Source organism: Prionailurus bengalensis, chromosome A3 (genome assembly GCF_016509475.1).
Source record: "Prionailurus bengalensis isolate Pbe53 chromosome A3, Fcat_Pben_1.1_paternal_pri, whole genome shotgun sequence".
Classification (NCBI taxonomy): domain Eukaryota; kingdom Metazoa; phylum Chordata; class Mammalia; order Carnivora; family Felidae; genus Prionailurus; species Prionailurus bengalensis.
In genome coordinates, this window is record NC_057354.1 from 131,912,093 (window position 1) to 131,933,802 (window position 21,710).

The 21,710-nt window shown below is 52.8% G+C and overlaps 1 protein-coding gene across 11 annotated transcripts in view; it reads right to left on the reverse strand.

Annotated features, from left to right (window-relative positions):
- Positions 1-6,535: 6,535 nt before the first annotated feature.
- Positions 6,536-21,710, reverse strand: part of LPIN1 (lipin 1) — a 129,755-nt gene continuing 114,580 nt past the window's right edge. For 10 of the 11 annotated variants that reach the window (XM_043604503.1, XM_043604502.1, XM_043604505.1 and 7 more), the window contains 4 exons: positions 18,759-18,911; positions 12,173-12,287; positions 11,306-11,409; positions 6,536-8,353 (listed from right to left, as the gene is read on the reverse strand). In XM_043604503.1, coding sequence (XP_043460438.1) covers positions 8,194-8,353; positions 11,306-11,409; positions 12,173-12,287; positions 18,759-18,911 — 532 coding nt within the window. In that variant the 3' untranslated portion in view covers positions 6,536-8,193. The remainder of the gene's footprint in view (positions 8,354-11,305; positions 11,410-12,172; positions 12,288-18,758; positions 18,912-21,710) is intronic. The other variant, XM_043604510.1, reaches the window with a different exon arrangement.

Here is a 21,710-nt window from a genome sequence, read left to right on the forward strand (position 1 = left end):
CGGCAAAAAGTGGTCTGAAATAGCAACGATTAATAAAGCTCAGAGGTGTGCCAGACCTCCCAGTAGCTAAAGCACACCCCCCACTGTATTATGCCGTTATTTGCTCCGTGGCAACCCCGCAGGACCAGCAGGAAACACGACCATCTCCCACTTCACAGATGAGACAAGCGATACCCAGGTAGGACGCTGGAGACCACGAGGAGAGACTGCAAACGGAGTAGGAGACAGTCCAGATCGTCTCAAGTCAACCTTTCTGGGAACGTACAAGGTGCCAGGCGCTGCGTCAGTTGCTTTGCAACGAAATACCAGAGCGTGACCTCATACGGGGCTCAGGGTTGACCGGGGATGACGCAGGACAACTGGACAATCCCCATTCCCTGGCCCGGCCAGGCCTGGCTCGGCGAGTGTGGATGCGCTGAATGAGGTGCCACTCTGCAGCCAACCAGAGGGCCTCGTGGGGGCCAGTTTGCAAGAGAGCCTGGGGAAGGGGAGGCCAGGCCCAAGACGTGCTCGAGACGCGCGGCGAGGAGAGGAGGCCGGCCAGTCGCCAGAGAACGTTCAGTCCTCCGCAAACTGCGATGACACGCTTCGGGTGCGTGCGTGTAAATACAGTCCACGGGCACGCCGGTGGAGGGCTCAGGGCCCGCTTCACTGAACATATGAACAAGCATCTCAACCGTTTGTAAAGTAAACTGGCTCCGAACAGCCATGCTCTACTTACGTGCCTGGATGAGACGCTCCCCCGGACACGTAGGGACACGCTGTTTTTATGCATTGGCTGAGGACTTAACTCTGTCAAGATGTTACCAATCGCCAGGTGCTGCCGCTGCTGCGGGAGAGGAAGCCGGGACTCCTGTGAAGCGTGAGTCGAAGCCATTGTCCTCTCCTCCTCCTCCATGGGGATGGCAAGGGCACCTCAGGAAGGGTACTTCAGGACGCCCCAGGTCTGGAGCTTTCTCATCGGTGTTGCAGGGGTTGGGTGGTGTGGTAGCTCAGGTGGGACAGAGGAGACCCAAGGTCCCACTATCTCAAAGTGTCAAGGTAAGATCCCTCCCCCAACCTTTTCTCCAGGTGCTGAGTCGATCGGGACAGACACTGGGGCACTGGGGAGCGGCCCGGGTCCCCTGCTGCAGCTCCTGCCAGGCCAGCGTCCCCAGTCCCCAGAGAAAGCCACCTCGCATCCCAGGGTCCCCCCTAACTCCGTGCAAAGGCTCTCATCTGACCATCCCAACTTGCTCCCAAAGCAAACAAAACCGAATTTCCAAGTTCCAAAATAGCTTTGGCCCTCTAGAAGCAGAACCGGCCGCCCTGAAGGGTGTAGGTGCACGCTGAGACCATAGGAGGCTCCACGTTGTTAGAGTGACCACACACAAGCAGGTTTAGAAGCGGCCGTCCCAGGGTCTCCGCTCAGCGGCCCCTTCTTCCTCCCCACGAAGGGGCAGGTCTGGGTGGCGGGATTCCTGAGCCTCTGCCCACGGGACCAGAGCGCAGGCCAGCCGTGCCCAGAAGCAGGAAGCGGGCTCCCTCCCTTTCCAAGGTGCTCAGGCACTGGAGGAGGCTCTTGCACCGGGGAAAAGACTACTTGGGAAGCCCCCCACCTCCAGGGAGCCTGAGAGGGGAGGCATTCTCCAGCTTTGAGGGTGAAGAGAGATTTAAAAGCTTCAACTTAGCTTCAGGCAACTTCAGGAACTCCCATCGCTTTGGACAGCAAAGCTGACCCACGCGTGCTCATTTGAGTCGGCTCACGCTCCATCAGTCCGAATCTTGGAGAAGGGTGGGGGGCGCCCCACACCCAATCCCCAAGCGTGCTAATGCTTGAAGCACACAAAATGATGGCAGTAATGTCCACACGGAGCTCTTGTGGCATGTCAGAGGAAGTTAGGACAACGGAGTCTGGGCGGTTCAGTCCAAGCCAGTGCTACATTTGTCCCGGGACAGGATTTACCGAAGCCGCCCCCCCCCCCCCCCCACCGGGCTTGATGTAAGAATGTCTGACAGTTCACTGGCCGCCAGCGTAGACGGAAATATGTGATAAGAACTTTCCAACTGCTGTATTTGGTGGAAGTCAGTGTCAACAAAGATTTGAATGGTGATCTACCAGGCTCAAGAGTCAAAAGACTCAAGATGACAAATGAAATATCAAAAAGAAACACAAATGCCTCTCTTAAAAGCCCGAATCCAACATCATTCCGCTAGGCTCAGTTTTCCATGATACAACACTCGTGTTGATTTGTGTTACGGCTGTAGTTTAGCTGCACCGCCATTTTAACTGCATTTTGGTTTTATTGTTACATACGAGCTACGGTTTTACGTTTGTACCTATCTACGTCAAATTACACAAAAATAATACAGTTTGTTGCAACGTGTTGAAGATGACCGTGTTATTTGGAGAGAAAAAAAAAGTACTGTCTGGGGGTCTGTCCGCTTAGCACCCCCTCTAATCCTAAGAAATGCATCTATTCAGATACCACAAACTGAGTTCTGTGCAAAATCAGACGAGAACGTTACCGTAGGAGACATGACCTCCATCAATCATCGTGTTTTGTGCACTGCGTGAACGCGAGAACACAAACTTTTGTCCAGAACTAAGTCTCTCTCAATAAATCAGAGGTTAACCACCTCACTGAGTCAGCAAGCGCTGTTTATTTTTAGGATATCCCTGAAATATGCATCCAGAAGACAAAGAACAAAAACAAAAGGATCAAGCCTGTCTGGAAGGAAAAATACGAAGTTCCCAAAGTGAACGTGTGACTTGCGAACCATAGAAACCATTTCTTCTTAGCTTGGCTCTGTCATCCGTCTCGGAAAAGGATGTTTTTACAATCAGAGCAGAAATATGACTGGCCCTCCTGCATTTACATTTCTTTGTTGCAAAATGAATGTAACTTGTTCAGATTCCAGCAGCGGAGAAAGCAGCAGAAGTGGTGGTTACTTTCCAAAGTGAAACTTAAAACCACAATCTCCGGGGCACAAAAGGCAGAGTGAGTCACCGGAAGAGGCCACTTGCTTGCAAAACTCATTAAAGGCAATGCAGGGCTGAATGGACTTCCTGCAGCAGTGAAAAGAGAGCTGGCATCAGGACAGCCCCTCCAGGCTCCCACCATTTGGGGGAGGAAGGGAGCCATCAGCAAATCTGGGCACGGCCCGGGTCTGCTGTTCACACGCACCCGGCGGCCCGGGGCCGGCTCGGCAGGCGGAGTCCCCTGCCTGCCACCAGCAGCCCACAGAGATGCCGGGGAAGGTGGCTGAGCCTCAAAGGGTTACCGCAACACCTTGTGACTCACTCGAGCCCCCATACTGGGTTTCCAGGGGCCACTCTCCTGCAGGTGGTCCCTTCTGTCACTCTGGCCAGGCCAGGTTGGTGCATTACACAAGCAGCTGCCCCCCCCCCCCGCCCCCAGGAAAGGATCTGCTCCTCAGCTGCGTCCTCCGGAACTTGAGCACGCATCAGAACCCTGGGCCGGACTCACTAGCACGGGACGTGGGACCCACGCCCCTGGTGTGGTTCAGTGGGTCTAGGGTAGGGCCCAAGAACTTGCATTTCTGACAAGCCTCCCGGTGCTGGAGCTGCAGGCTTTAAGAACCGCGGATCTACGTGGTCCTTGGACCCAGACAACAGTCAGCCACAAACCGCTCCCTCCTCGGAGCTGGTTGGTGATGTCTGACCTTGGGCTGTGCCGACCGGAGGCACCTCGGTGCCTGAACATTCCCCATGGGGCACTCCCCCCGCTCCCCACAGGCCGTCAACACACCTGGCTGGTCTCCAAGACAAGCACCAGCCGGAGGGGCCTTTGTCAAAGCCGCCGGGATCAGGTTTTGAAAGGCTGTGCCTCCAAAGCAAACCTGATTGTGCCCCCAGGTGGCCATACGGGGCCTGCTGACTTCCGGCGATCACTTCCATCAGGTCACGTTCAGGCTTCCTGTGGACACCAAGCCTTCCCGCCCGAGCACGGGGGGGGGGGGCCTCACCACCAATTTTGGTTGTCACCGGAGTGTGAAAAGGGATCCGAAGCAGGAGGGAGACGTTAATGGTGTTTTAAGCACTTCTGTTCAGGGCAGGGGCGGGGGATGGCCTCCTCTCCACCCCCCGCCCCCCCACCCCCCCACCAGGCCCAGGCCCACGGAAGCAGGGCAGTACGGCTCCCACTCAGCGCCCCCCCCCCTGGTCTGAAGACAAAGTACAGACGTACGAAGGGAAGAAGAGGAATGAGTGCCGGGTGACAGGACACAGCTCTTGGAACAGCCGGTTCAAAGGACACTCCTGCTTCGAGGAGATTCAGACTCCAGTGGTTCTTCATTTTGACGAGGCCTGCCTACCTTCCCTCCACGACTGTTCTCCCGTCCCAGCGATGCACCAGGGGCCTCACGCATGACCTTTTGTAGGAAAGGGCACTTTGAGGCCTCACGTGGCTGGGCACTGCCCCCCCCCCCCCCCCCGCCCCATGTCAATGTCCCTCTCGCTCGGGTTGAAAAGGGCGATGGGCCTGGGCGGGTGTGTCGATTTGGAACCGACAAGATACACAGTATTTTAAATCTTCCAGGTGATTACAGCTGAGACCCTGGGAAAATTCAAGCGGCCGCAGGAGCTTTTCCAGCACAGGTGGGAGAGCCGCCTGCATGCCGACAGAATGGCCTAGGGGTGTATCACTGAGGGAAGAGTGGCCCAGGGCGGGAGCAGGTGGGGGGCCACCGGGCCCAAAGACTCCAGTTCACGCTGATTTTGATTCTACGCGATAAGAGAGCCTACACGGTCTGAAATCAGTGGTGGAAATCAATCGGTGATGTTCCGGGGCACGAGAGGGCTTGTTGTGTTTTTAAGATACACAAGCATTAACCCGAAGACGCCCGGATGGCCCGCTTGGCTCTCGCTTCATGAGAAGCTCAGGGGGGCGCCGGGGATCCGTCTTTTACCCATGTGGGGTCCAAAACTCGTAAACATTTGTCCCCAAACACCCGGGCTGACCCAGGCAAATCGGCGGGCTGTCTCAGGCATGCCAACGATGCGCAAAACCCAATCAGGAAAAACAACGGCGTTCAAGGGATCTGGGTCAACTAGTCAAGGGCTCGGCCTGACTCATTCAAAATGAAAAACGAATCGGGTATACCACAGACGAGCGTCCAAATTGAGGACGGTGAATGCGGCCAAGGGAACATGTATAGTCTATACATTTGTTTTCTGTATATTATTAGCGTTTTGACATCTTAAAACCCCTCCTGGGGGACAGACCGGCTTAGCCACTTCCGAGAGGTAGCAAGGGGCCCAGGCAGAGCCTGCCTGTAACGTGCAAACTAACCCACCCACAGCCTGCCCTCCTCTATCTGGTCTATGCACCCAGAAGGTAATGTTCTTCCACCTTAAATATCCCAGCATCTGCTTGTGTTGAGCGTCAGTTACGGGCCTGGCCGGGGAAGATGTGCATATGCAACATTTAACCGAGCCCACCCGGCTCTCGAGTCCCCTCCACCGGGGTAGGGCGAGCCCCGGACACCGGCCCCTCCCCTCTACTCCCTCCCAAGTGCACACGGAGGCTCAGTATTGCACCAAAGGCATCAGAAAAGACTGGCTCTTTTATTCCAAATATTGAGCAGTTCATCACCTCAAGGATTTTTTTTTTTTTGAGAATAAAATATGCTTGATCTCACACACTAGAAAGTCAGCAACTTAATAACTTACCAGAAAACTCTTTAAAATTCACACGCCTGACTTTCAGAGGAGTCTCTCATCCGTCTCATTTATTACGTTTTCTAGCTTCGCATTCAGCACAACACAGCGGAGCATCACAGGGGTTTTATGGTGGTACCAGCATGTACAAATACAGACCCAAGTTTGTGGAGAAAATACATTTAAAGTGGGAATCTAAGCCTAACACTAAAGAGGGAGCTCCCTCTGAAGGTGCAGCCATCCCTCCGTGCACCAGGTATATAGTTTTCTATACACCGGGTATATATATTCTCCCTCGTCACACGGGATGATCATCTGATGACGCCACTAGGGAGGGATTCATTTCCACAGGGCAACCTTGAAATGTGTGCTGCAGATCCAGCATTCCAGCACGTGACCCCAGGGTTGCCAGGTGATGGTTGTGTGAATACGGATAAACACACACACACACACACACACACGTGCGGCCGTATACAAATCCCATCTTCGGAAGCCGCAAGGGGTCACGCCCTGAACTTGACGCACATCCGAGCGTGCGACCTTCTGGAAGCCATGCTCTGTTCCAGAGTGCGGGGGGGTGGGGGGGGGGGGTGTAAGGTGCATCAAAATCAGGAACACAGAGTTGCGTGCTCCCCTACCTAGAGAATGACTACAGCTGATCATCCTGACGAAGGGCGCACGGGACGGCACGACGTGGGATACGCTACGTGTCCTCAAAGCCCAATCCCTCCCAGCACAAGGGACAAACCACGTCAGCCTCCGCAGGCCCGCGACCTTACACGTGGTTCACAACACTTCAAGCTCACCCCAAGATACCCTCATGACGGAATTCACGTAGCTTCGAGAGGTCACTAATGAACAAGCCTGGAGCAGTTAAGGCAGAACAATTTTTAATTATTTTTAAAAGGGAATCTGCACATGCACGTTCACGTCGCTAGGCAAATCCGGGATCCACAACACGCACGTGTTTGCCTTTCTCTGCGCGGCTACGCGAACCGTTCAGTAAAGGCACCCCTTGCTAACAGAGCCCCCCCCTGGTCACAATGAAGGCCACACGCCTGGATTTTCTTTCACAGAAAGAGTAAAATGTCATTCAGCTGTTGCCTTTTCTGCCCCCTAGGACTCTAACAATATGCGATTGAAATAGGAAAGCACTTCAGTCATTGGAGTAAAACACTCTTTAAAAAAATAATACTTCAAAAAGTAAAGCAAAATCTTTTACCAAAATAATTCTTTCACTTTTCCAACTGTTCTCTCCACAAGCCGATTTCACAAACAGGGAATGGAATTCTCTTCCGCCGGCTTAAAGAATGTCACTCAAATTATTATTTATCCCCTTGCCCTTAATTCGAGGGGGAAAAGTGAAGGAAAATGTATTACCCAGAAATTCCAAAAGAAGGTCAGTGTCGGGAGACATACAGAATAAGGCTCTTTGGATGGTCTAACCTCTACATCTTTTTAATATATTAACGACAGTTATAATAGGAGGGATATGGCTAAAATGCTCGTAACAATAACCCAGTCAGAGTGAAGTAATAAATAACCGTGCCTACAAAGAACATAACTTCTTGGAACTATTTTCGTAAAACCACCTCGCTTCTTTTGAGAGCTCCCGACAGAGCTCCCCATCGTTACCGTGTGGCACGAGCTCAGTTCAAGTCCACGTCCACGGCACCGCCCGGCTGGATAGAGGCTGCTGGCAGGGAGTCGAGCGGATGGAAAGCACTGCCCTAGTAACGTCTACTGTCATCCGAACTTAAGGCGCTACAAAGTTACAGACAGCTGGACAAAGCACATTCTAAATAAAACGTCTGCCGCAGGTGCATTAAGGCATAAATATTCCAGCCTCGGGCCACGAAACTGAGGAGGCAGGGAGGGGGGGGTGGGGAGGGAAAGACACCCATGACCTAGATTACCTTTCACCAGAGGAACCCCAGAACTCCTCAGCTAACAATCAGACCCGTCGGCAAATACTGCAGGGGGACCCCGCGGGCCAAGCCAGCAGGGTGAGGGCGGAGACCCCGCAGAGCCAGGGACCCTCAGCCTTCCCTGCACGAGCAGGAGGTGTGGCACACAGGCCACCAATGGACACGTGCCCCTCCTCTACCGAAGTCCTGCGCATCTGGCGTTCCTCAGCCGAACTGTCATCGGCAGGGACCCCCCCCCCCCGCCCCCCCAGGCAGCCACCTGTGCCACATGGCCCGTCAGCCCATAACGAGCTGCTGCGGGACCGGACGGGACCGGACAACGTTGCCACTGGCTTTCAGCCATGACCGAGGCATGCCTCCCACGCTTTAAACGCACCTGATCCCCGCCCCCCCCAAGCCTACAAAGCACCCCCTTCACACTTCACTCAGAAACGCCAACCCCGGGGCACCGGGAAGGGGGACAGACGCCCCTCCGATTTCTCTGCTCTTAAGCAAACGACGGCACGTCAGGCTCCTGGGCTCCTGCTCCACGGCTCCCAAAACCTATCCTTTAATCGGGGGCGCCGGGTCTTCACATGACGTCAGGAGGCTGCTTGGGACATTTTATGCGGAGGAAGAATGAACATCCTGGTTTTCAAAAGGTGGCGGTGGCTCTCTCCAAAAGGTGAAATTACTGAAAGTATCCGAGCAGGGGAAGTCCGAAGAATGGCTTCTTTTCAGCAACGGGAAGACATGGTCAACCACTTCGCAGAGTCGCACGTACCTGGAAGGAAAACGGACAGCGTCACCGCCCCCGCCGGACACCCAGCCGAGGGGACACCTGCCTGTACCCTGCGCGGGGCCTGAAGTTAGGAGACATCCACCAACCCGGGGACACAAGCCACCTGCTTAACACTATGGCAGTTGTTCTAGAACAATTCCTCACCAATTAACAGGCCATCAATGACTATGGCAAGAGGCGTGGAGCAGGCCCCCTGGGCAAGGCGGGTGGAACCTGACTTGGCAGGAAGGACAGAAGAAGGGGGGCACGCGGGAATCGGCGTGGAGCTCACGGATGAGCACAGGGAGAAGAACCTCAGATAAAGCCCGTCTTTGGAGCATCAAACAAAGACCGCTGCCATTGTGCAAAAGGAAAAGAGCCTGGGCCTTGGGTCAAGGGGACACAGACGTGACCTGCAGCTCTGCTGAGTGACCCTGGGCAAACGGCTTCATCCTTCTAAGCCGTAACTTCCTCAACCGAAAGGGAAAGGAAAAGAAAACTGCCCCAGTGTTCGCATGAGAATTAAATAAAATGCCAAATGTGACAATAAAATAATGCATATTCAGTGCTCGAGGAATTTCTTCAACATACATTATTAACATTAGGAAACAATCAGCCCTCGCTAATCATGAGCCTTAGGGAAAAAGCCTCAGCTAGCATGAGGGACAAGAGACGTGGGATCTCCTCCCACCTTATTTGCTGTGCAACACTTAGGCAAGTGTCTTGCCCTCTCTGGGCCTCAGGCCCTTCATCTTTACAGAATATGGAGCTGGGGCTAGATCAGTGTTTCCCAACATTCCCTGCAATAGTCTCCCACGCCATTTTGTGTGTACTCTCAAGACGCCGCGTGTTAGTCTCTGTGGCCTATGCCTACAAAAAGGACGTTGCTACACTGAATATGCATTTTCAGACCTCCGGGCGCCTCCAACTAGAAACTCCGACGGGCCCAGACCTCTCCGCACCTCCCCGGAGTCCTCCCCGACAGTCACTGGGCCCCCCTCCGGTTCCAATTTTCTAAAAACCAAAATGGGCTTTCGACACAAACTCCGGGAATTCGCATGTTCTCAGGCGTCAAATAACTTATTCCATAAGGACAAGAGTGTGTATTTAATAAAGGACCCCGAAGGGCTTCTGCGGAACCTCGTGCTGGCGCAGAATCTCCCCTAATGAGCGAGAATGATGCGTCTCCTGGGGAGTGAAACAGATTTTTAAAACGCTTCCCGGCTTTAAGACCCATTTGAGCTCTGTGGCTGTGGGAGGCGCCTCCCCCCCCCCCCCCCCCGTGGGAACAGCCCCTCGGTGGCAGGCCTCAGATCCAAACTGTGGAGTGCTCCGGGTGCAGGCTGGGCCCGTCTGCACTCAGCTGGCACTCTACCCCGGGCCCCGCGGACCGGCAAGGCTCCATCGGAAGGAGGCTCAGGGGTTTCTCAGGGACAGTGTCCCGGGACCCGAGGTGACGGCCCCAAGTTCAGTGCCAGAGACAGGAAGGAGAGGTGCTCCTGCACAGGGAGGGCTGCGGCCCCCGCCCAGCGTGGGATGACGATGGACAGAGTCCCTCCGGCGCAGCCGCCGACCCTGGGCCAAGAGACTCAGCGAATGTGACAACCTCACAGGCCTCCGGGGTGAACCCTCCTCCCACGCCCCCTTGTGACGGACCTGCTACATGCAGCGTCCCATCAGTTCAAGTTGTTTGTGACTCTGAAAAAGAGACTTCTTCTTAGACTTTCTCCAGACCAGGAAACCCTTGCACATGGAGGGCGCTGTGCTGGGGAACATGGGAGACGGGAGAGAGACCCAGGTGGGTGCTGTCAGGGCCAGGCCAAGCGCGGCGGGCAGAGAGACCCTGCACGGCTGGTGGGGAGGAGGCAGTCCGTCCCCACTCTCGTCCCGCCAGTCGCCAGTCGGGAGGCAGCCTCACGTTCCAAGGACGGAAGAGGCCCCTGTCTCCATTGTCCTTTCTCCCCACGTGTCTTGCGAACTGCCTAGAAGCAGGCACGACTGGGGGAGGCAGCTGAGGGGGGCCGGCCCCAGGGCTCCCTCCAGCCTGAAGCTGGCCCCCGTTTGGGCTCCACGAAGCCTGAGCAGGTAAAAGGATCATCTTGGAAGTAAAAATGTGCTCTGGGGGGAACCTAAATCTCTCCTCTACCTAAAACCACTGGAGGTGTCTAGAGAACACCAAACCCGCAGCCCCCCTCCTCCCCGTGAGGAGGGTCCCACAGGCCCCCGTGGGGTCACTCGGTCCCTGGGCTCTTTTCTAGGTCTGCACACACAGACCATGCAGCCTCTGGAACAGGCCAAGCAGGAGGGCAACCGTGTGCCCGGGGTCGCCCGGTGGGCAAAGCTCACCACCACGAGGGCCAAGGAAAGGCTTCCCACTCTGAGGAGCTAGGAGGCCAGGGGGAAGCACCCCAGAGTCCAGAGAGACCCGGCAGCCGGCCAGGACGCCTCATTTCAAACAGGATCCCAAGTCAGCCCCCTGCCTCAGGCGGACAGGGCTCCGACCAAGGGGACGAGAATTCCTACATTTCTGGTGAGCGTCATCTCAGGTCCGTGTGTGAAAACACCTAGAGTGTCTCGCCTGTAAATACAGCTTCACAGGCTATTTCAGTCTGGTTACATTTCCCGTTTGCATGCTAGGCTTTTTGAGCCTAGCTTGGCAAATCTAAACCACCAGTTTTGAAACTCGTTCCGTTCCACTCGGTGGCAGAACCCGTCCACGAAGTTTAGACTGTGGGGATCCAGAGGGGATCTGAGTTCACGCAGACGGTCCAAAAGTGAGGTTTTGGACAAAATACAAGGAGCTAAAATACATTTTCTTGGCAAGAACTGAAGATTAAAATACAGGAAACAAAGGATAAAAAGGCATACTGTGAACCATAAAGCATCATTCCAAGATTGAGACCACAACGACAACGTAACGACCCAGGAATCCCACAAAACGTGCGCGATACTCACGAGGAGGTGTTGGTCTTTGCGTGCTCCTGTACAAGTTCTCCTTTGGGGTTGACAGTAAATATTCTGTTCAAAGACACTCCTACTTGCTTATACGAATACACATCCTGTATTTGGTGAAGTATAAATTAGAAAAAAAAAAAGAGTTCATTGTAAATACGAATACGCAATATTCCGGATCTGATGCAGTCTTATAAAACTCTCATTAACCACAACTATACTTCCAAGGAGTGTAGAGAGAGAATATCTCTGGATGTGAAATTATTAAATCAGATTTCCCCCCTGGGCCTCGGTTCGCTCATCCATGCAAGAACTGAGCTAATGAGTAAACAGCCTACCTCGTCACCTCGTCCCCTGCAATTCTCACACCCCTCGAGGCTGTTTTATTCTCTGACCCGTTTTCTCAGGCGTAAGTTTCAAAAGGGGAATTCTCTTCCTGGGAAGTTAGTACCCAACTGTATTATCCAGACTGCTAGACTCTCCAGCAAATGTGGGTAGTACACGTAAAATCTTTTACCGTAGGCAACAGTGCTCTTAAAACCTGCGATGCCAAATTCACCGTGGCGTTAAGGCTGGGCTTTGTGGTACCCTCCTGGTAGAAAGGGGCCAAGCCTATTCGATGTTCTTGTCTTACTAATTCAGCAAGTCATTTGGAATCTGAAGTTTCTAGTCCGACACTGCAAGCTTCAGATTGAAATCCACTAGCCGAGCTTCCAAGGCCACGAAATAATGTGCAGTCTCTCCTTACAACTACTGCTTGTGGGAGGGGATGCTGGCTCCACATTGTCACCCAGGCCCACCTTTCCGATGACCGCTGTCAGAAAAGACAGTAAGTTTCAAGAGCTCTCACACTGCCCATCTGTTACTTACGGCCGGTCGGTTTCCAAAAGCGGCGTAAAAGGGTTCCGTGTTTGGAAAAAACAGATTTTTGATGTCTGTCAAACACTGGACTTTAAACTTCTCGGGCTTCTTTTCAATCACTTCTCTGTGAAAACAAATAAATAATCAACGGACACAGCCTGAGAGGAGGGGCTTCCGGAGCATCAAACTACTTTTACACGCCCAAGATGCCGTGACGCCAAGAACATTCCCGCATCTTCGAAAGTCAACCCTGTGTAAGTCAGGGCGGCGGTCCCCGAAAAGCACGAGAGAGAAGGCGGAGAATCTGTACTTGCCAGTCTTCCCACAGAGCAAACGCTGAGGACAAGTGATTTCACCAAAGACCTCCACCAGGCACCCGAGTTACAAAGAATTCCAGACACAGAAGAAGGGAGAACGTCTCGACGCTCACTTTATGAGGCTAGTGTCACCTCAAACACAAGACTGAGAGGAGAAAAATATGAGCGAAGCGCGGGCCAACCTCACTCATGAGACGGCAGTGCAAACGTCCTAACTAAGTATGAATATGCAAACTGACTGCAACAACTTTTGGCGCAGGAGTTTTATTCCAGGAACGCAAGAGTAATTCGATACGTTAAACCAAGTAATGCAGTATAACAGGGTAACAGATTCCAGTACCAGAAAATATACCGGATCAATAGACACAGGCAGGGCATTTGATACCATGTGATATCTACCCAAGATGAAACATCTTAAACCCGGAATAGCAGGGAATGGTCCACACCCACAGCAAGTGCCCCGGGAAGAGTGGAACAACAGGTGGCCCCTATGGCCATTTCGCCCCGACAATGCGCCGCGGGTCCTCATTGGCGCAGTGATGTAAGGAAAACATAAAAGTTTTCAGGATAGGGAAGGAGAGAATAGAAGCTCTCACTATTCACACACACAAAAATAATAATAATAATTGATTAAAAAAATAATCCACAGACGAATTACCATTATTGATAAGAGATCGATCCAATGCTGGCTATAAAATTAGTATAGAAAAAAAAATTAATGTACAAAAATCAATTGCATTTTCACGCATCAGAAGAAACAAACAGGTAGACATGTAATTCTGTACACAGAACTCTAAAATCTCAAAGGTCTAGGAGTAAACCTACTAGAAAGATGTGCCAGACTTTTATGGATAAAATTATAAATGTTATTGAGACATAATAGGGAAGACCTAAATGAAATACACCACGTAAGTGAACTGGGAGATTCAATAGTATAAGGAGATACTAATTCTCCCGAAATTGACCTACAGATTCACTGCCATTGCAGTCAAACTCTCGACAGAATTTTGTCTGTATGCTTTTATAAGACTTGATAGTCAGTAACACACAAGAGCAAAGGCCAGAAACCAAACCACACGTTGATGGGCACTTGATTCACGAGCACGACGACAGTTCAGAGCAAGAGGAAATGGGCAATCATTTCAGTAAATGGTGCTGGGACAACTGAACATCCCTTTAAGGAAGACAAAACAAAGAAGGGAAATGGACTCTCCGGCACTCCACACGCAAAAATCAATTCCTGGTGGATTACACACCGAAACCTGAAAGGCAACACCTTTAGATAAAATACAGGAGCCTACCTTCATGCCCTCGGCCAGGGAAGCCCTTTTTTTTAACACACAAATAGCACAAACTACAGAGGAGATGATATGTTCAAGTACATGAAACTGAGAATTTATGTTCATCACAAGCAACAGACCGGGGGACAGCTGTCTGCAGCGCTCATAACAAAGGCTACACATATAGAATCTAGAACACACGCTTACGAACCAAAAAGAAAATTGAGAAAGAAACGTGAACAGGCACTTCACAGAAGATGAGGCCCGAACGGACAACACACACACGCAGACAGACATTTCACACCCACCGGACGAGCAAAAATGTAAACAGCTGACGTGTTGGCAAGAAAGTAGAGCAGGGGGGAGCATTTCCACACCACTGCCGGCGCATAAATGGGTTCGACCGCTTTGGAAAACAGTTTGGAACAAACTCGTAACGCTGAATGTGTGCATATGCTCTGTGGCCATAAATCCCGCTCCTGAGCGTTCACGCTAAAGCAGCTAGTGAGTGCGCCCCCAGCGGGCGCACGCAAGAAGTGCTGCTCTCAATGGTGAAAAACTGAAGTGACCCAAGGCTCCATCCGTAGTGGCACGGATGAACCGTGGTAGGTCCTACAACAGGAGCGCAGACAGAAGTGAAATGAATGGGTTACAGGTCTACTCAACAGTCACGGGAACATATTGTGGAGCGAAAACAGCCAGCCCCAGAGAACACACGGTAGGTTTACATAAAGTTCACACGCGTGCACAATTAAACATATTGGTTAGGGTCACAAATGTATGTGATAACACAGCTTAGAAAAGCAAGGGATGTTTAACAAAGATTCAGGGACGGTGGCTAACGTCACTACTAAGATTTCAAAAGGAATGGTCTGGCCCTTTGCTTTCACTGCCTGGTGGGTATGCTGGTGTTCACTCTCTGATTATCGTTTATACCCCGCATATATCTTAGAAATAGTCTTCTGTATCTACTCAAAATGTAATTTAGGCGTGCCTGGGTGGCTCAGTAGGTTGAGCATCTGACTGCGGCTCAGGTCACGATCTTGCGGTTCGTGAGTTCGAGCTCCACGTCGGGCTCTGTGCTGTCAGCACAGAGCCTGCTTCGGATCTTCTGTCTCCCTCCCTCCCTCTCCACCCCTCCCCTGCTCGTGCGTGCTCTTTCTCAAAAATAAACAAGCATTTTTTAAAAATGATGATGGTGGTGGTGGTGACATAGCATTAACCTGAGTGTCAAAAAACCCAAAGGCTGGTCCTGGCTCTGTACTGACTTCTGTGGACTCCAGAGCCCTTCTTAACCTTACCACTAAAGAGTTTTATATTCTATATCTTAGGACCCTTATGGGTAGAAACATGGCTGATGTCTGATTAGGAGTCTCAAACTTCAATCCACCTGGAGGACACCATCCAAATTCAGCTTCCTGCTTCAATCTCTCTCTCTCTCTCTCTCTCTCTCTCTCTCTCTCATGCATGAACATACCCACAGCCTGTGTGCTTGAGGGTGTAGGTAAGTGGCAGGTGGGGAGGAAGTTGTCTCCACGCACACATACAAGGTAAGAAATGCACACTAAGAAAACACGCTGTGGCCCCACGCCACTAGTACAAGGCTCCTCGTGGGCAGTAAGGTGAGCCGGGAAGAAGCGGTGAGGGCTCCTGTCCAGAACGCTCCCTGGCACAGCCTGTCTTCAGTGATCTGCATTTGCAATTAGTCCCTGGTCACTCAACTCACCCTTGAGGTAATTCTCCTCCAGGAAACAATTAAGTGTCATTTATCCAAGTCTCCGAGCGCCTCAGCAAACCCCGAAGGGAAAACGTGGTCGCTGTTGAAATAGCTTCTAGCTTCCCAGAGACAGAGGCCAGCCTCTGTCTCTGCCAAACTCCAGGAAGGTCACATCTGCCCAGGAACCCCGTCTTGGGACTTGGCCAAGGCTAATCTGTCCAACCTGCCTGTCATCAGTGAGATCCCCCCGCCATGAGATGCGCCGTGCGTTACTAGGAATGTGCCGTGTTCACAGAGGGCTTATGAAAATGATCTAAAATGCCCTGACGCCACAACAAAAAGAAGGCCAGCTGACTAAAAAGAATCACATGACTCAAAGCCAATTTCTACTTTAAAAGAAGAAGCTCCGGGGCGCCTGGGTGGCACAGTCGGTTAAGCGTCCGACTTCAGCCAGGTCACGATCTCGCGGTCCGTGAGTTCGAGCCCCGCGTCGGGCTCTGGGCTGATGGCTCAGAGCCTGGAGCCTGTTTCCAATTCTGTGTCTCCCTCTCTCTCTGCCCCTCCCCCGTTCATGCTCTGTCTCTCTCTGTCCCAAAAATAAATAAATGTTGAAAAAAAAAATTTTTAAAAGAAGAAGCTCCTGAACCAAAAGATCAGGTGTGTGAAACAGATTCCATCGGCTTCTTTTTCTCAGACACGTTTCCTCGAATCATAGCATTTCAGGGCTGGAAGGGACACTTGAGATCATCGAACAGAACCCTCCCATCTGGCAGGTGAGGAAACAGACCCAGGAAGGGGAAGCACCGCTTGCCACACCACCAATCAGTCTCCAGGCAGCATCAGAGCTTGGGGGGCGGGGGGGCGGGGAGGGGGGTCTGCTTTGGCAGGGGGGGGGGTCTCCGTCCTCACTTCAGAACCCTCTCTGCTGTCCCTACAGACCGTGCTCTGCCCACAATGTTTATTTTCCTTCATCCCAATTTAGACCCAGGAGGTACAATCAAAACTGCCCCCGGGGCACCTGGGTGGTTCAGTCAGTTAAGCGTCCAACTGAAGCTCAGATCACGATCTCGCGGTTTGTGGGTTCGAGCCCCGCGTCGGGCTCTGTGCTGACAGCTCGGAGCCCGGAGCCTGCTTCCCATTCTGTGTCTCCCTCTCTCTCTGCCCCTACCCTGCTCATGCTCTGTCTCTCTCGGTCTCTCAAAAATAAATAAATGTCAAACAAAAATTTTTTTAATAAAAAAAAAAAAAAACTGCACCCAATGAAAGCATCTTGCTAGGGAAGGTCATTCTGGCTCACACAGACTTGCCCGTCAATTCTAGAAAATCTGCAGGGCAGCTAATACCCAGAACAGCTCGGGCTGGAAAGCAGTATCAGAAGGAACAGGCTGTTGGCTGTGACCATCATCTCTGTCCTCTGAGAGGGCACACACATTGTGAGGTTTCCTGGTTTGGTTTAGTAAGTCCTCACAAGGAAAAGGCAATAGATCTTGGACAGTGGTACTTAAATAAGAGGAAAAAATGAGAAGGATTACCTTAAACATATTTAGTGGTAGGATATCAGAGTAATAATGTCAACGTTCTGCCTTGCCTCGCAAATCCTCAGTACTTAATACCTGATAATGAGTAGCTTGCTACAAAGTGTCGACATAAGTCAGGGACCCCATTTCACTCCAGTCTGGATTTGTACCGAGACCCACACTGTCAGGACAGCTCTCAGGATCTGAAATGCACTATGGCATCCACAGGTTTTGCCCAAATTTCTTGCCCAGAAACTACAAGTTTCAATGCGAGATCTTTTACTACAGGGAAAAAAAAAAAAAAAAAAAATTACAAACCACACAAAGCAAAGCTGTGATAGAAAAGGGATCCACAGATGGGGCGCCTGGGTGGCTCAGTCGGTTAAGCGTCTGACTTCGGCTCAGGTCATGGTCTCACGGTCCATGAGTTCGAGCCCCGCATCGGGCTCTGTGCCGACAGCTCAGAGCCTGAACCCTGCTTCGGATTCTGTCTCCTTCTCTCTCTGCCCCTCCCCACTTGTGCCCTGTCTCTCTCTCAAAAATAAATAAGTGTAAAAAAAAAAAATTTTTTTTTTAAAGAAAAGGGATCCACAGAGCTGAAGAAAAATACCCTGGGAGGAGCCAATATGGTGCTTTGGGCCCATCTGGATGTTTCTGTCGTTTGCATGGTTAGCGGCAGCAAGCAGCTTATCTGGTCGTCAAACTGAGGCAGAATCATACCAAAGCCTGTCACTGGGTCTTGAAGACAGAATTCTCTGATACTTGGAACCAGCCTTTGACAGGACCAACGTCCTATTACGAGCACAGTAGACTGTGCTTTGAGAGCAGTCAGGGAGGCTTGTCCTGGGCCTCAAGCTACCGGGAAGCCCAGCGTTCTCCTCTCCAACGCCAGGAGGCCAGTCTCAGTTTGGCCCGGCTTCTCTGAACACGGCTGTGGCGGGGAAGGGGGTGGTGTAGGGAGAAGGGTATTCAGAGGCTGGCTAGCGACCTTAGAGGGCCATTAAAACAGTGTTGGGGCTCCTAGATGGTTGAGTCAGTTGAGCGTCTGACTCTTGGTTTCGGCTCAGGTCATGATCTCACAGTTTGTGAGACTGAGCCTCACGTCAGGCTTCGCAACTCCCAGCACAGAGCCTGCTTGGGCTTCTCTCTCTCTCCCTCTCTCTCTGCCCCTCCCCTGCTCACTCGCTCTCCCTCCCTCTCAAAATAAATTTAAAAATTAAAAACAAAACAAAACAAACGGCGTAACCAGAACTCCCAAAAAGGGTGAGTGTTCTCGGAGACCAGGGCCAGGCGGCGGCTGGTAGAGGGGCCACTTAACCCGGTCCAGGCCCCCGATTAGACAGAATGCAAGTTGATTCTCAGAATCCTTAAGACTCAGACCGGCCACAGTGGAGGGACAGCTGCCCACACAGAGGGAACAGCATGTGCACACACTGGAGGTTTCAAGTAGAGAACTCTGTTCTGGAGAACAAGTTTCAAAAACTGCAAAGCAGGGCAGGGGCGAGTCAGGAAGAGTCACGTAACCCGAGCTCATGAATGTGGACTTGATCCTGAGAGCCACGATGGGCTGAAGAAGGGTGTGGAGGAGGTGACAGAACCAGACCTGCATCTTAGGAGGAATCTGCTGGTGCCCACTGTGGCTCAGGAGATGGGCTAGGGCAGACCAGTTAAGAGGCTATGCTTGCAAAAACTTGCAGGGAAGAGGGGCGGGGGCGGAACTGGCCGGCAGATGTGGGGCGGGAGGTGCGTAAGCGAGCGCCATACCTGTGCAAGGCCGAGAAGAGACTGCTTGGGCTCAGCAGCAGGGGCCCCTGAGGCAGCACCGTGCCCCTCTCGTTGACCCAGTGCAAATAGCCCCTCGTCATGTCCGCCATCCCGATGGCACGTGCAGAACAGTAGAGAAACTTATATCCGTTTCTGCAAGAGAGACAAAGCATTCGGGTGTCACGGCATCCCGCGACCGAACCGCTCCGCGTTCACACACCGTGACCTGTGCTTCTCGAAGAAAGGCATTGCTCCAAGCTTCCTCACCAGCAGAAGGCCACCTCCTATACAACACTATTTGGCACTGAGAGGGAAGCCTGAATGCTTTTCGCTGTCCCTCACTGAGCCCACGTCCCTCACTTGGTTTAATCCTCACGGCAAGTCCGTTCGGTAGGGCTTTTCCCTCCGCTTTATGCTGGAGACGCTGAGGCTCTACGCAAACCGGCCGGGCTACCTGCCCCTGCACTGCTCATCCTCCGGGTCCCTGCTCCCCGGAAAGGCCACCCAGCCACCAGCGCACAGGGCCCCTGCAGGTGCACCGCAGCACGGAGCCCGTCCCCCCGCCCCCGACACACGCCATCAAATCCTCCCCTTGGCGGGATGATTCCCGAAAGCACATAAATACGTACCCGCCCCCTCTCATCTCGTCCTAAACACAACCACCGCCTTGGGTTTTCCTTCTCTGCATCGATCCCCGTCGCTCCGCTCCCTCGGCCGTGTGTCTGCACTGACCGCACTTCTCCACCCGCGTCACCCCGCTCCAAGCGGACTCGGTCCCCTGCCTTGCTAGCCCCCTCCCCCCCCCAGGTCCCTGCGACGCCGCATAGGAACAGACTTCGTGGCACACACAGCACGTGTGACAGTCCCTCCCTCTGGCGCGCCTCCGTCCCCCGGCTTCCGGTCCCCACCGCCCCCAGTCTGCTTCCAGCAGCAGCTGGCTCTTCCCAGATAGGCCTGGGCCCCGTCTCCACCCAGGCTCTAGGTGCCCGAGTCCTGGGGTCCTCACCGCCTCACTCCCCGCAGGATCACGCCCACTCCCCGACGGCCCTGAATGCCACAAACAAACCGGAGCGGCGTGCGCTATTTGTGATGTTGTGATACGATACAGATCTCTGTGGTCCTCATCCCCGGGTCCCAGCACAGAGCTTCCAGGCCCTTGGACTTTCTGAGTGACCAGGCACCTATTATCCAACACAAGCCCCTTCCTCCACACACTCCTGAGTTTATGCTGATGAGGGGGGGCCACGGTTGCCATAGGAACCAGCCATGCAATCGGAGGGCTGGAACTTTCATCCCCACCAACCCCCCCCACCCATCCCCCCCCGCCCCACGCACACAAATTCCGGGCGAGGCAGAGGGGCTGGAGATGGAATCCAATCACCAACAGTCAATGATCTAATCAATCGTGCCTACACAAAACCCCTCAACAATGGGGTTCAGGGTTGGGAGAGGCAGGTTGAGTGCCTCCACGTGCTGGGACACACCCCCACCCCGTGGAGACGAGACCCTTCCAGACATCGTTCAATGTGCCTCTGCACCCGGCTGTTCATTTGTATCCTGTAGAATAAACCCAAGTGTTTGCCTAAGTTCTGTAAGCCTTTATAGCAAATTATTAAACCCGAGAGGCGGTTGTGGGGACCCCTGATCTGTAGCCAAGTTGGGCACAAGCGGGGATAAACTGGGGACCTCCTATTCGCGGCTGGCATCTGCAGTGGGAGGTGTCTTTGGACCGGGCCCCTAACCTGTGGGGTCTACCCTACCTCTGGGTAGCTGGTGTCAGAAGTGGACGGAATTGTTGGACACCCAGTTGGCGCCTGTAGGGAATTTCAGAACTGCTTCGTGCGACGGCCCCACACGTTGGGTGCCAACAGTGGTTGGGAATGAAACACAGATCGCAGGCCAATTCTTCGATGACATACAACTTTACTGCTTGAGCAGGACTGCATTTCCCTTGTTTTAACCCTTCAAAGCTTAGTGACCAAAACGAGATGTGCTGTTAAGATAAAATGTATGCCACGTTTCAAAGGCTTACTGTAAAAAAACTGAAGCTATCTCCCGTTAGTAATTTCTATATTGATTTTAAACGGTAATGGTTTCCATATATGTATTGGACTAAATAAAATACACTAAACATTTTTTAAACACCATCTATACCCGGCTGCCTTCCAGATTTATACTTCCAGTCCAGATGCCTCTCTTAAGCTCCAGGCCAATACGTGCAACCACAAACCGCCCCGTCACTAATGAGACAGAAGACGTACCCCCGACGCGGTGCGCCCACAGTCAAATGTGCACGGGCGCTCCTGCCACGTCCTCGCTGAGCAAGTGGCTCTCGCTGGCCCAGGTGAAAGGTCAAACCTCAGGGCCACCTGGGAGTCTACTTCTCATGACCACTGCCCCCCCCCGCCCCCACTGCCTCAACTCCACCCCAGCAAGGACCCCAAACCACCCCCGAGTCCCCTGCTACCGGGACGGGGCCTCTCACCTCTATTCCCGCGGCAGCTTGAAATCGGCTCCCACCCCCCCCCCCACACACACACCAAGTCTGGACACAGAAAGAAACCTCAAAACACACTCACATCGTGCTCAACACCCTGAAGAGCCTCGACATCTCTCTCAGACACAATCCAAACTCTACAAGGCCAGTGAGGCCTGGTCCACATCGCTCTCTCCAACCCCATATACTCCCTCACTCCGGCTCACCAGAAAGGTGCCCCTGCCAGTCTTCCGAGGCACCATGTTCATTCCTGCACTGGGCACCTGCACATGCTGTTCCTTCTGCCTGGAACACTCTTCCCCACACCTCAGGCTTACTCACTCCCTCACCTCACCTAGGTCTCTGCTCAGACATCACCTCCTCAGAGGGCCCTTCCCTTGTCCCCCTATTTAATAAAACACATACTCCCGGGGCGCCTGGGTGGCTCAGTCGGTTAAGCGTCTGACTTCGGCTCA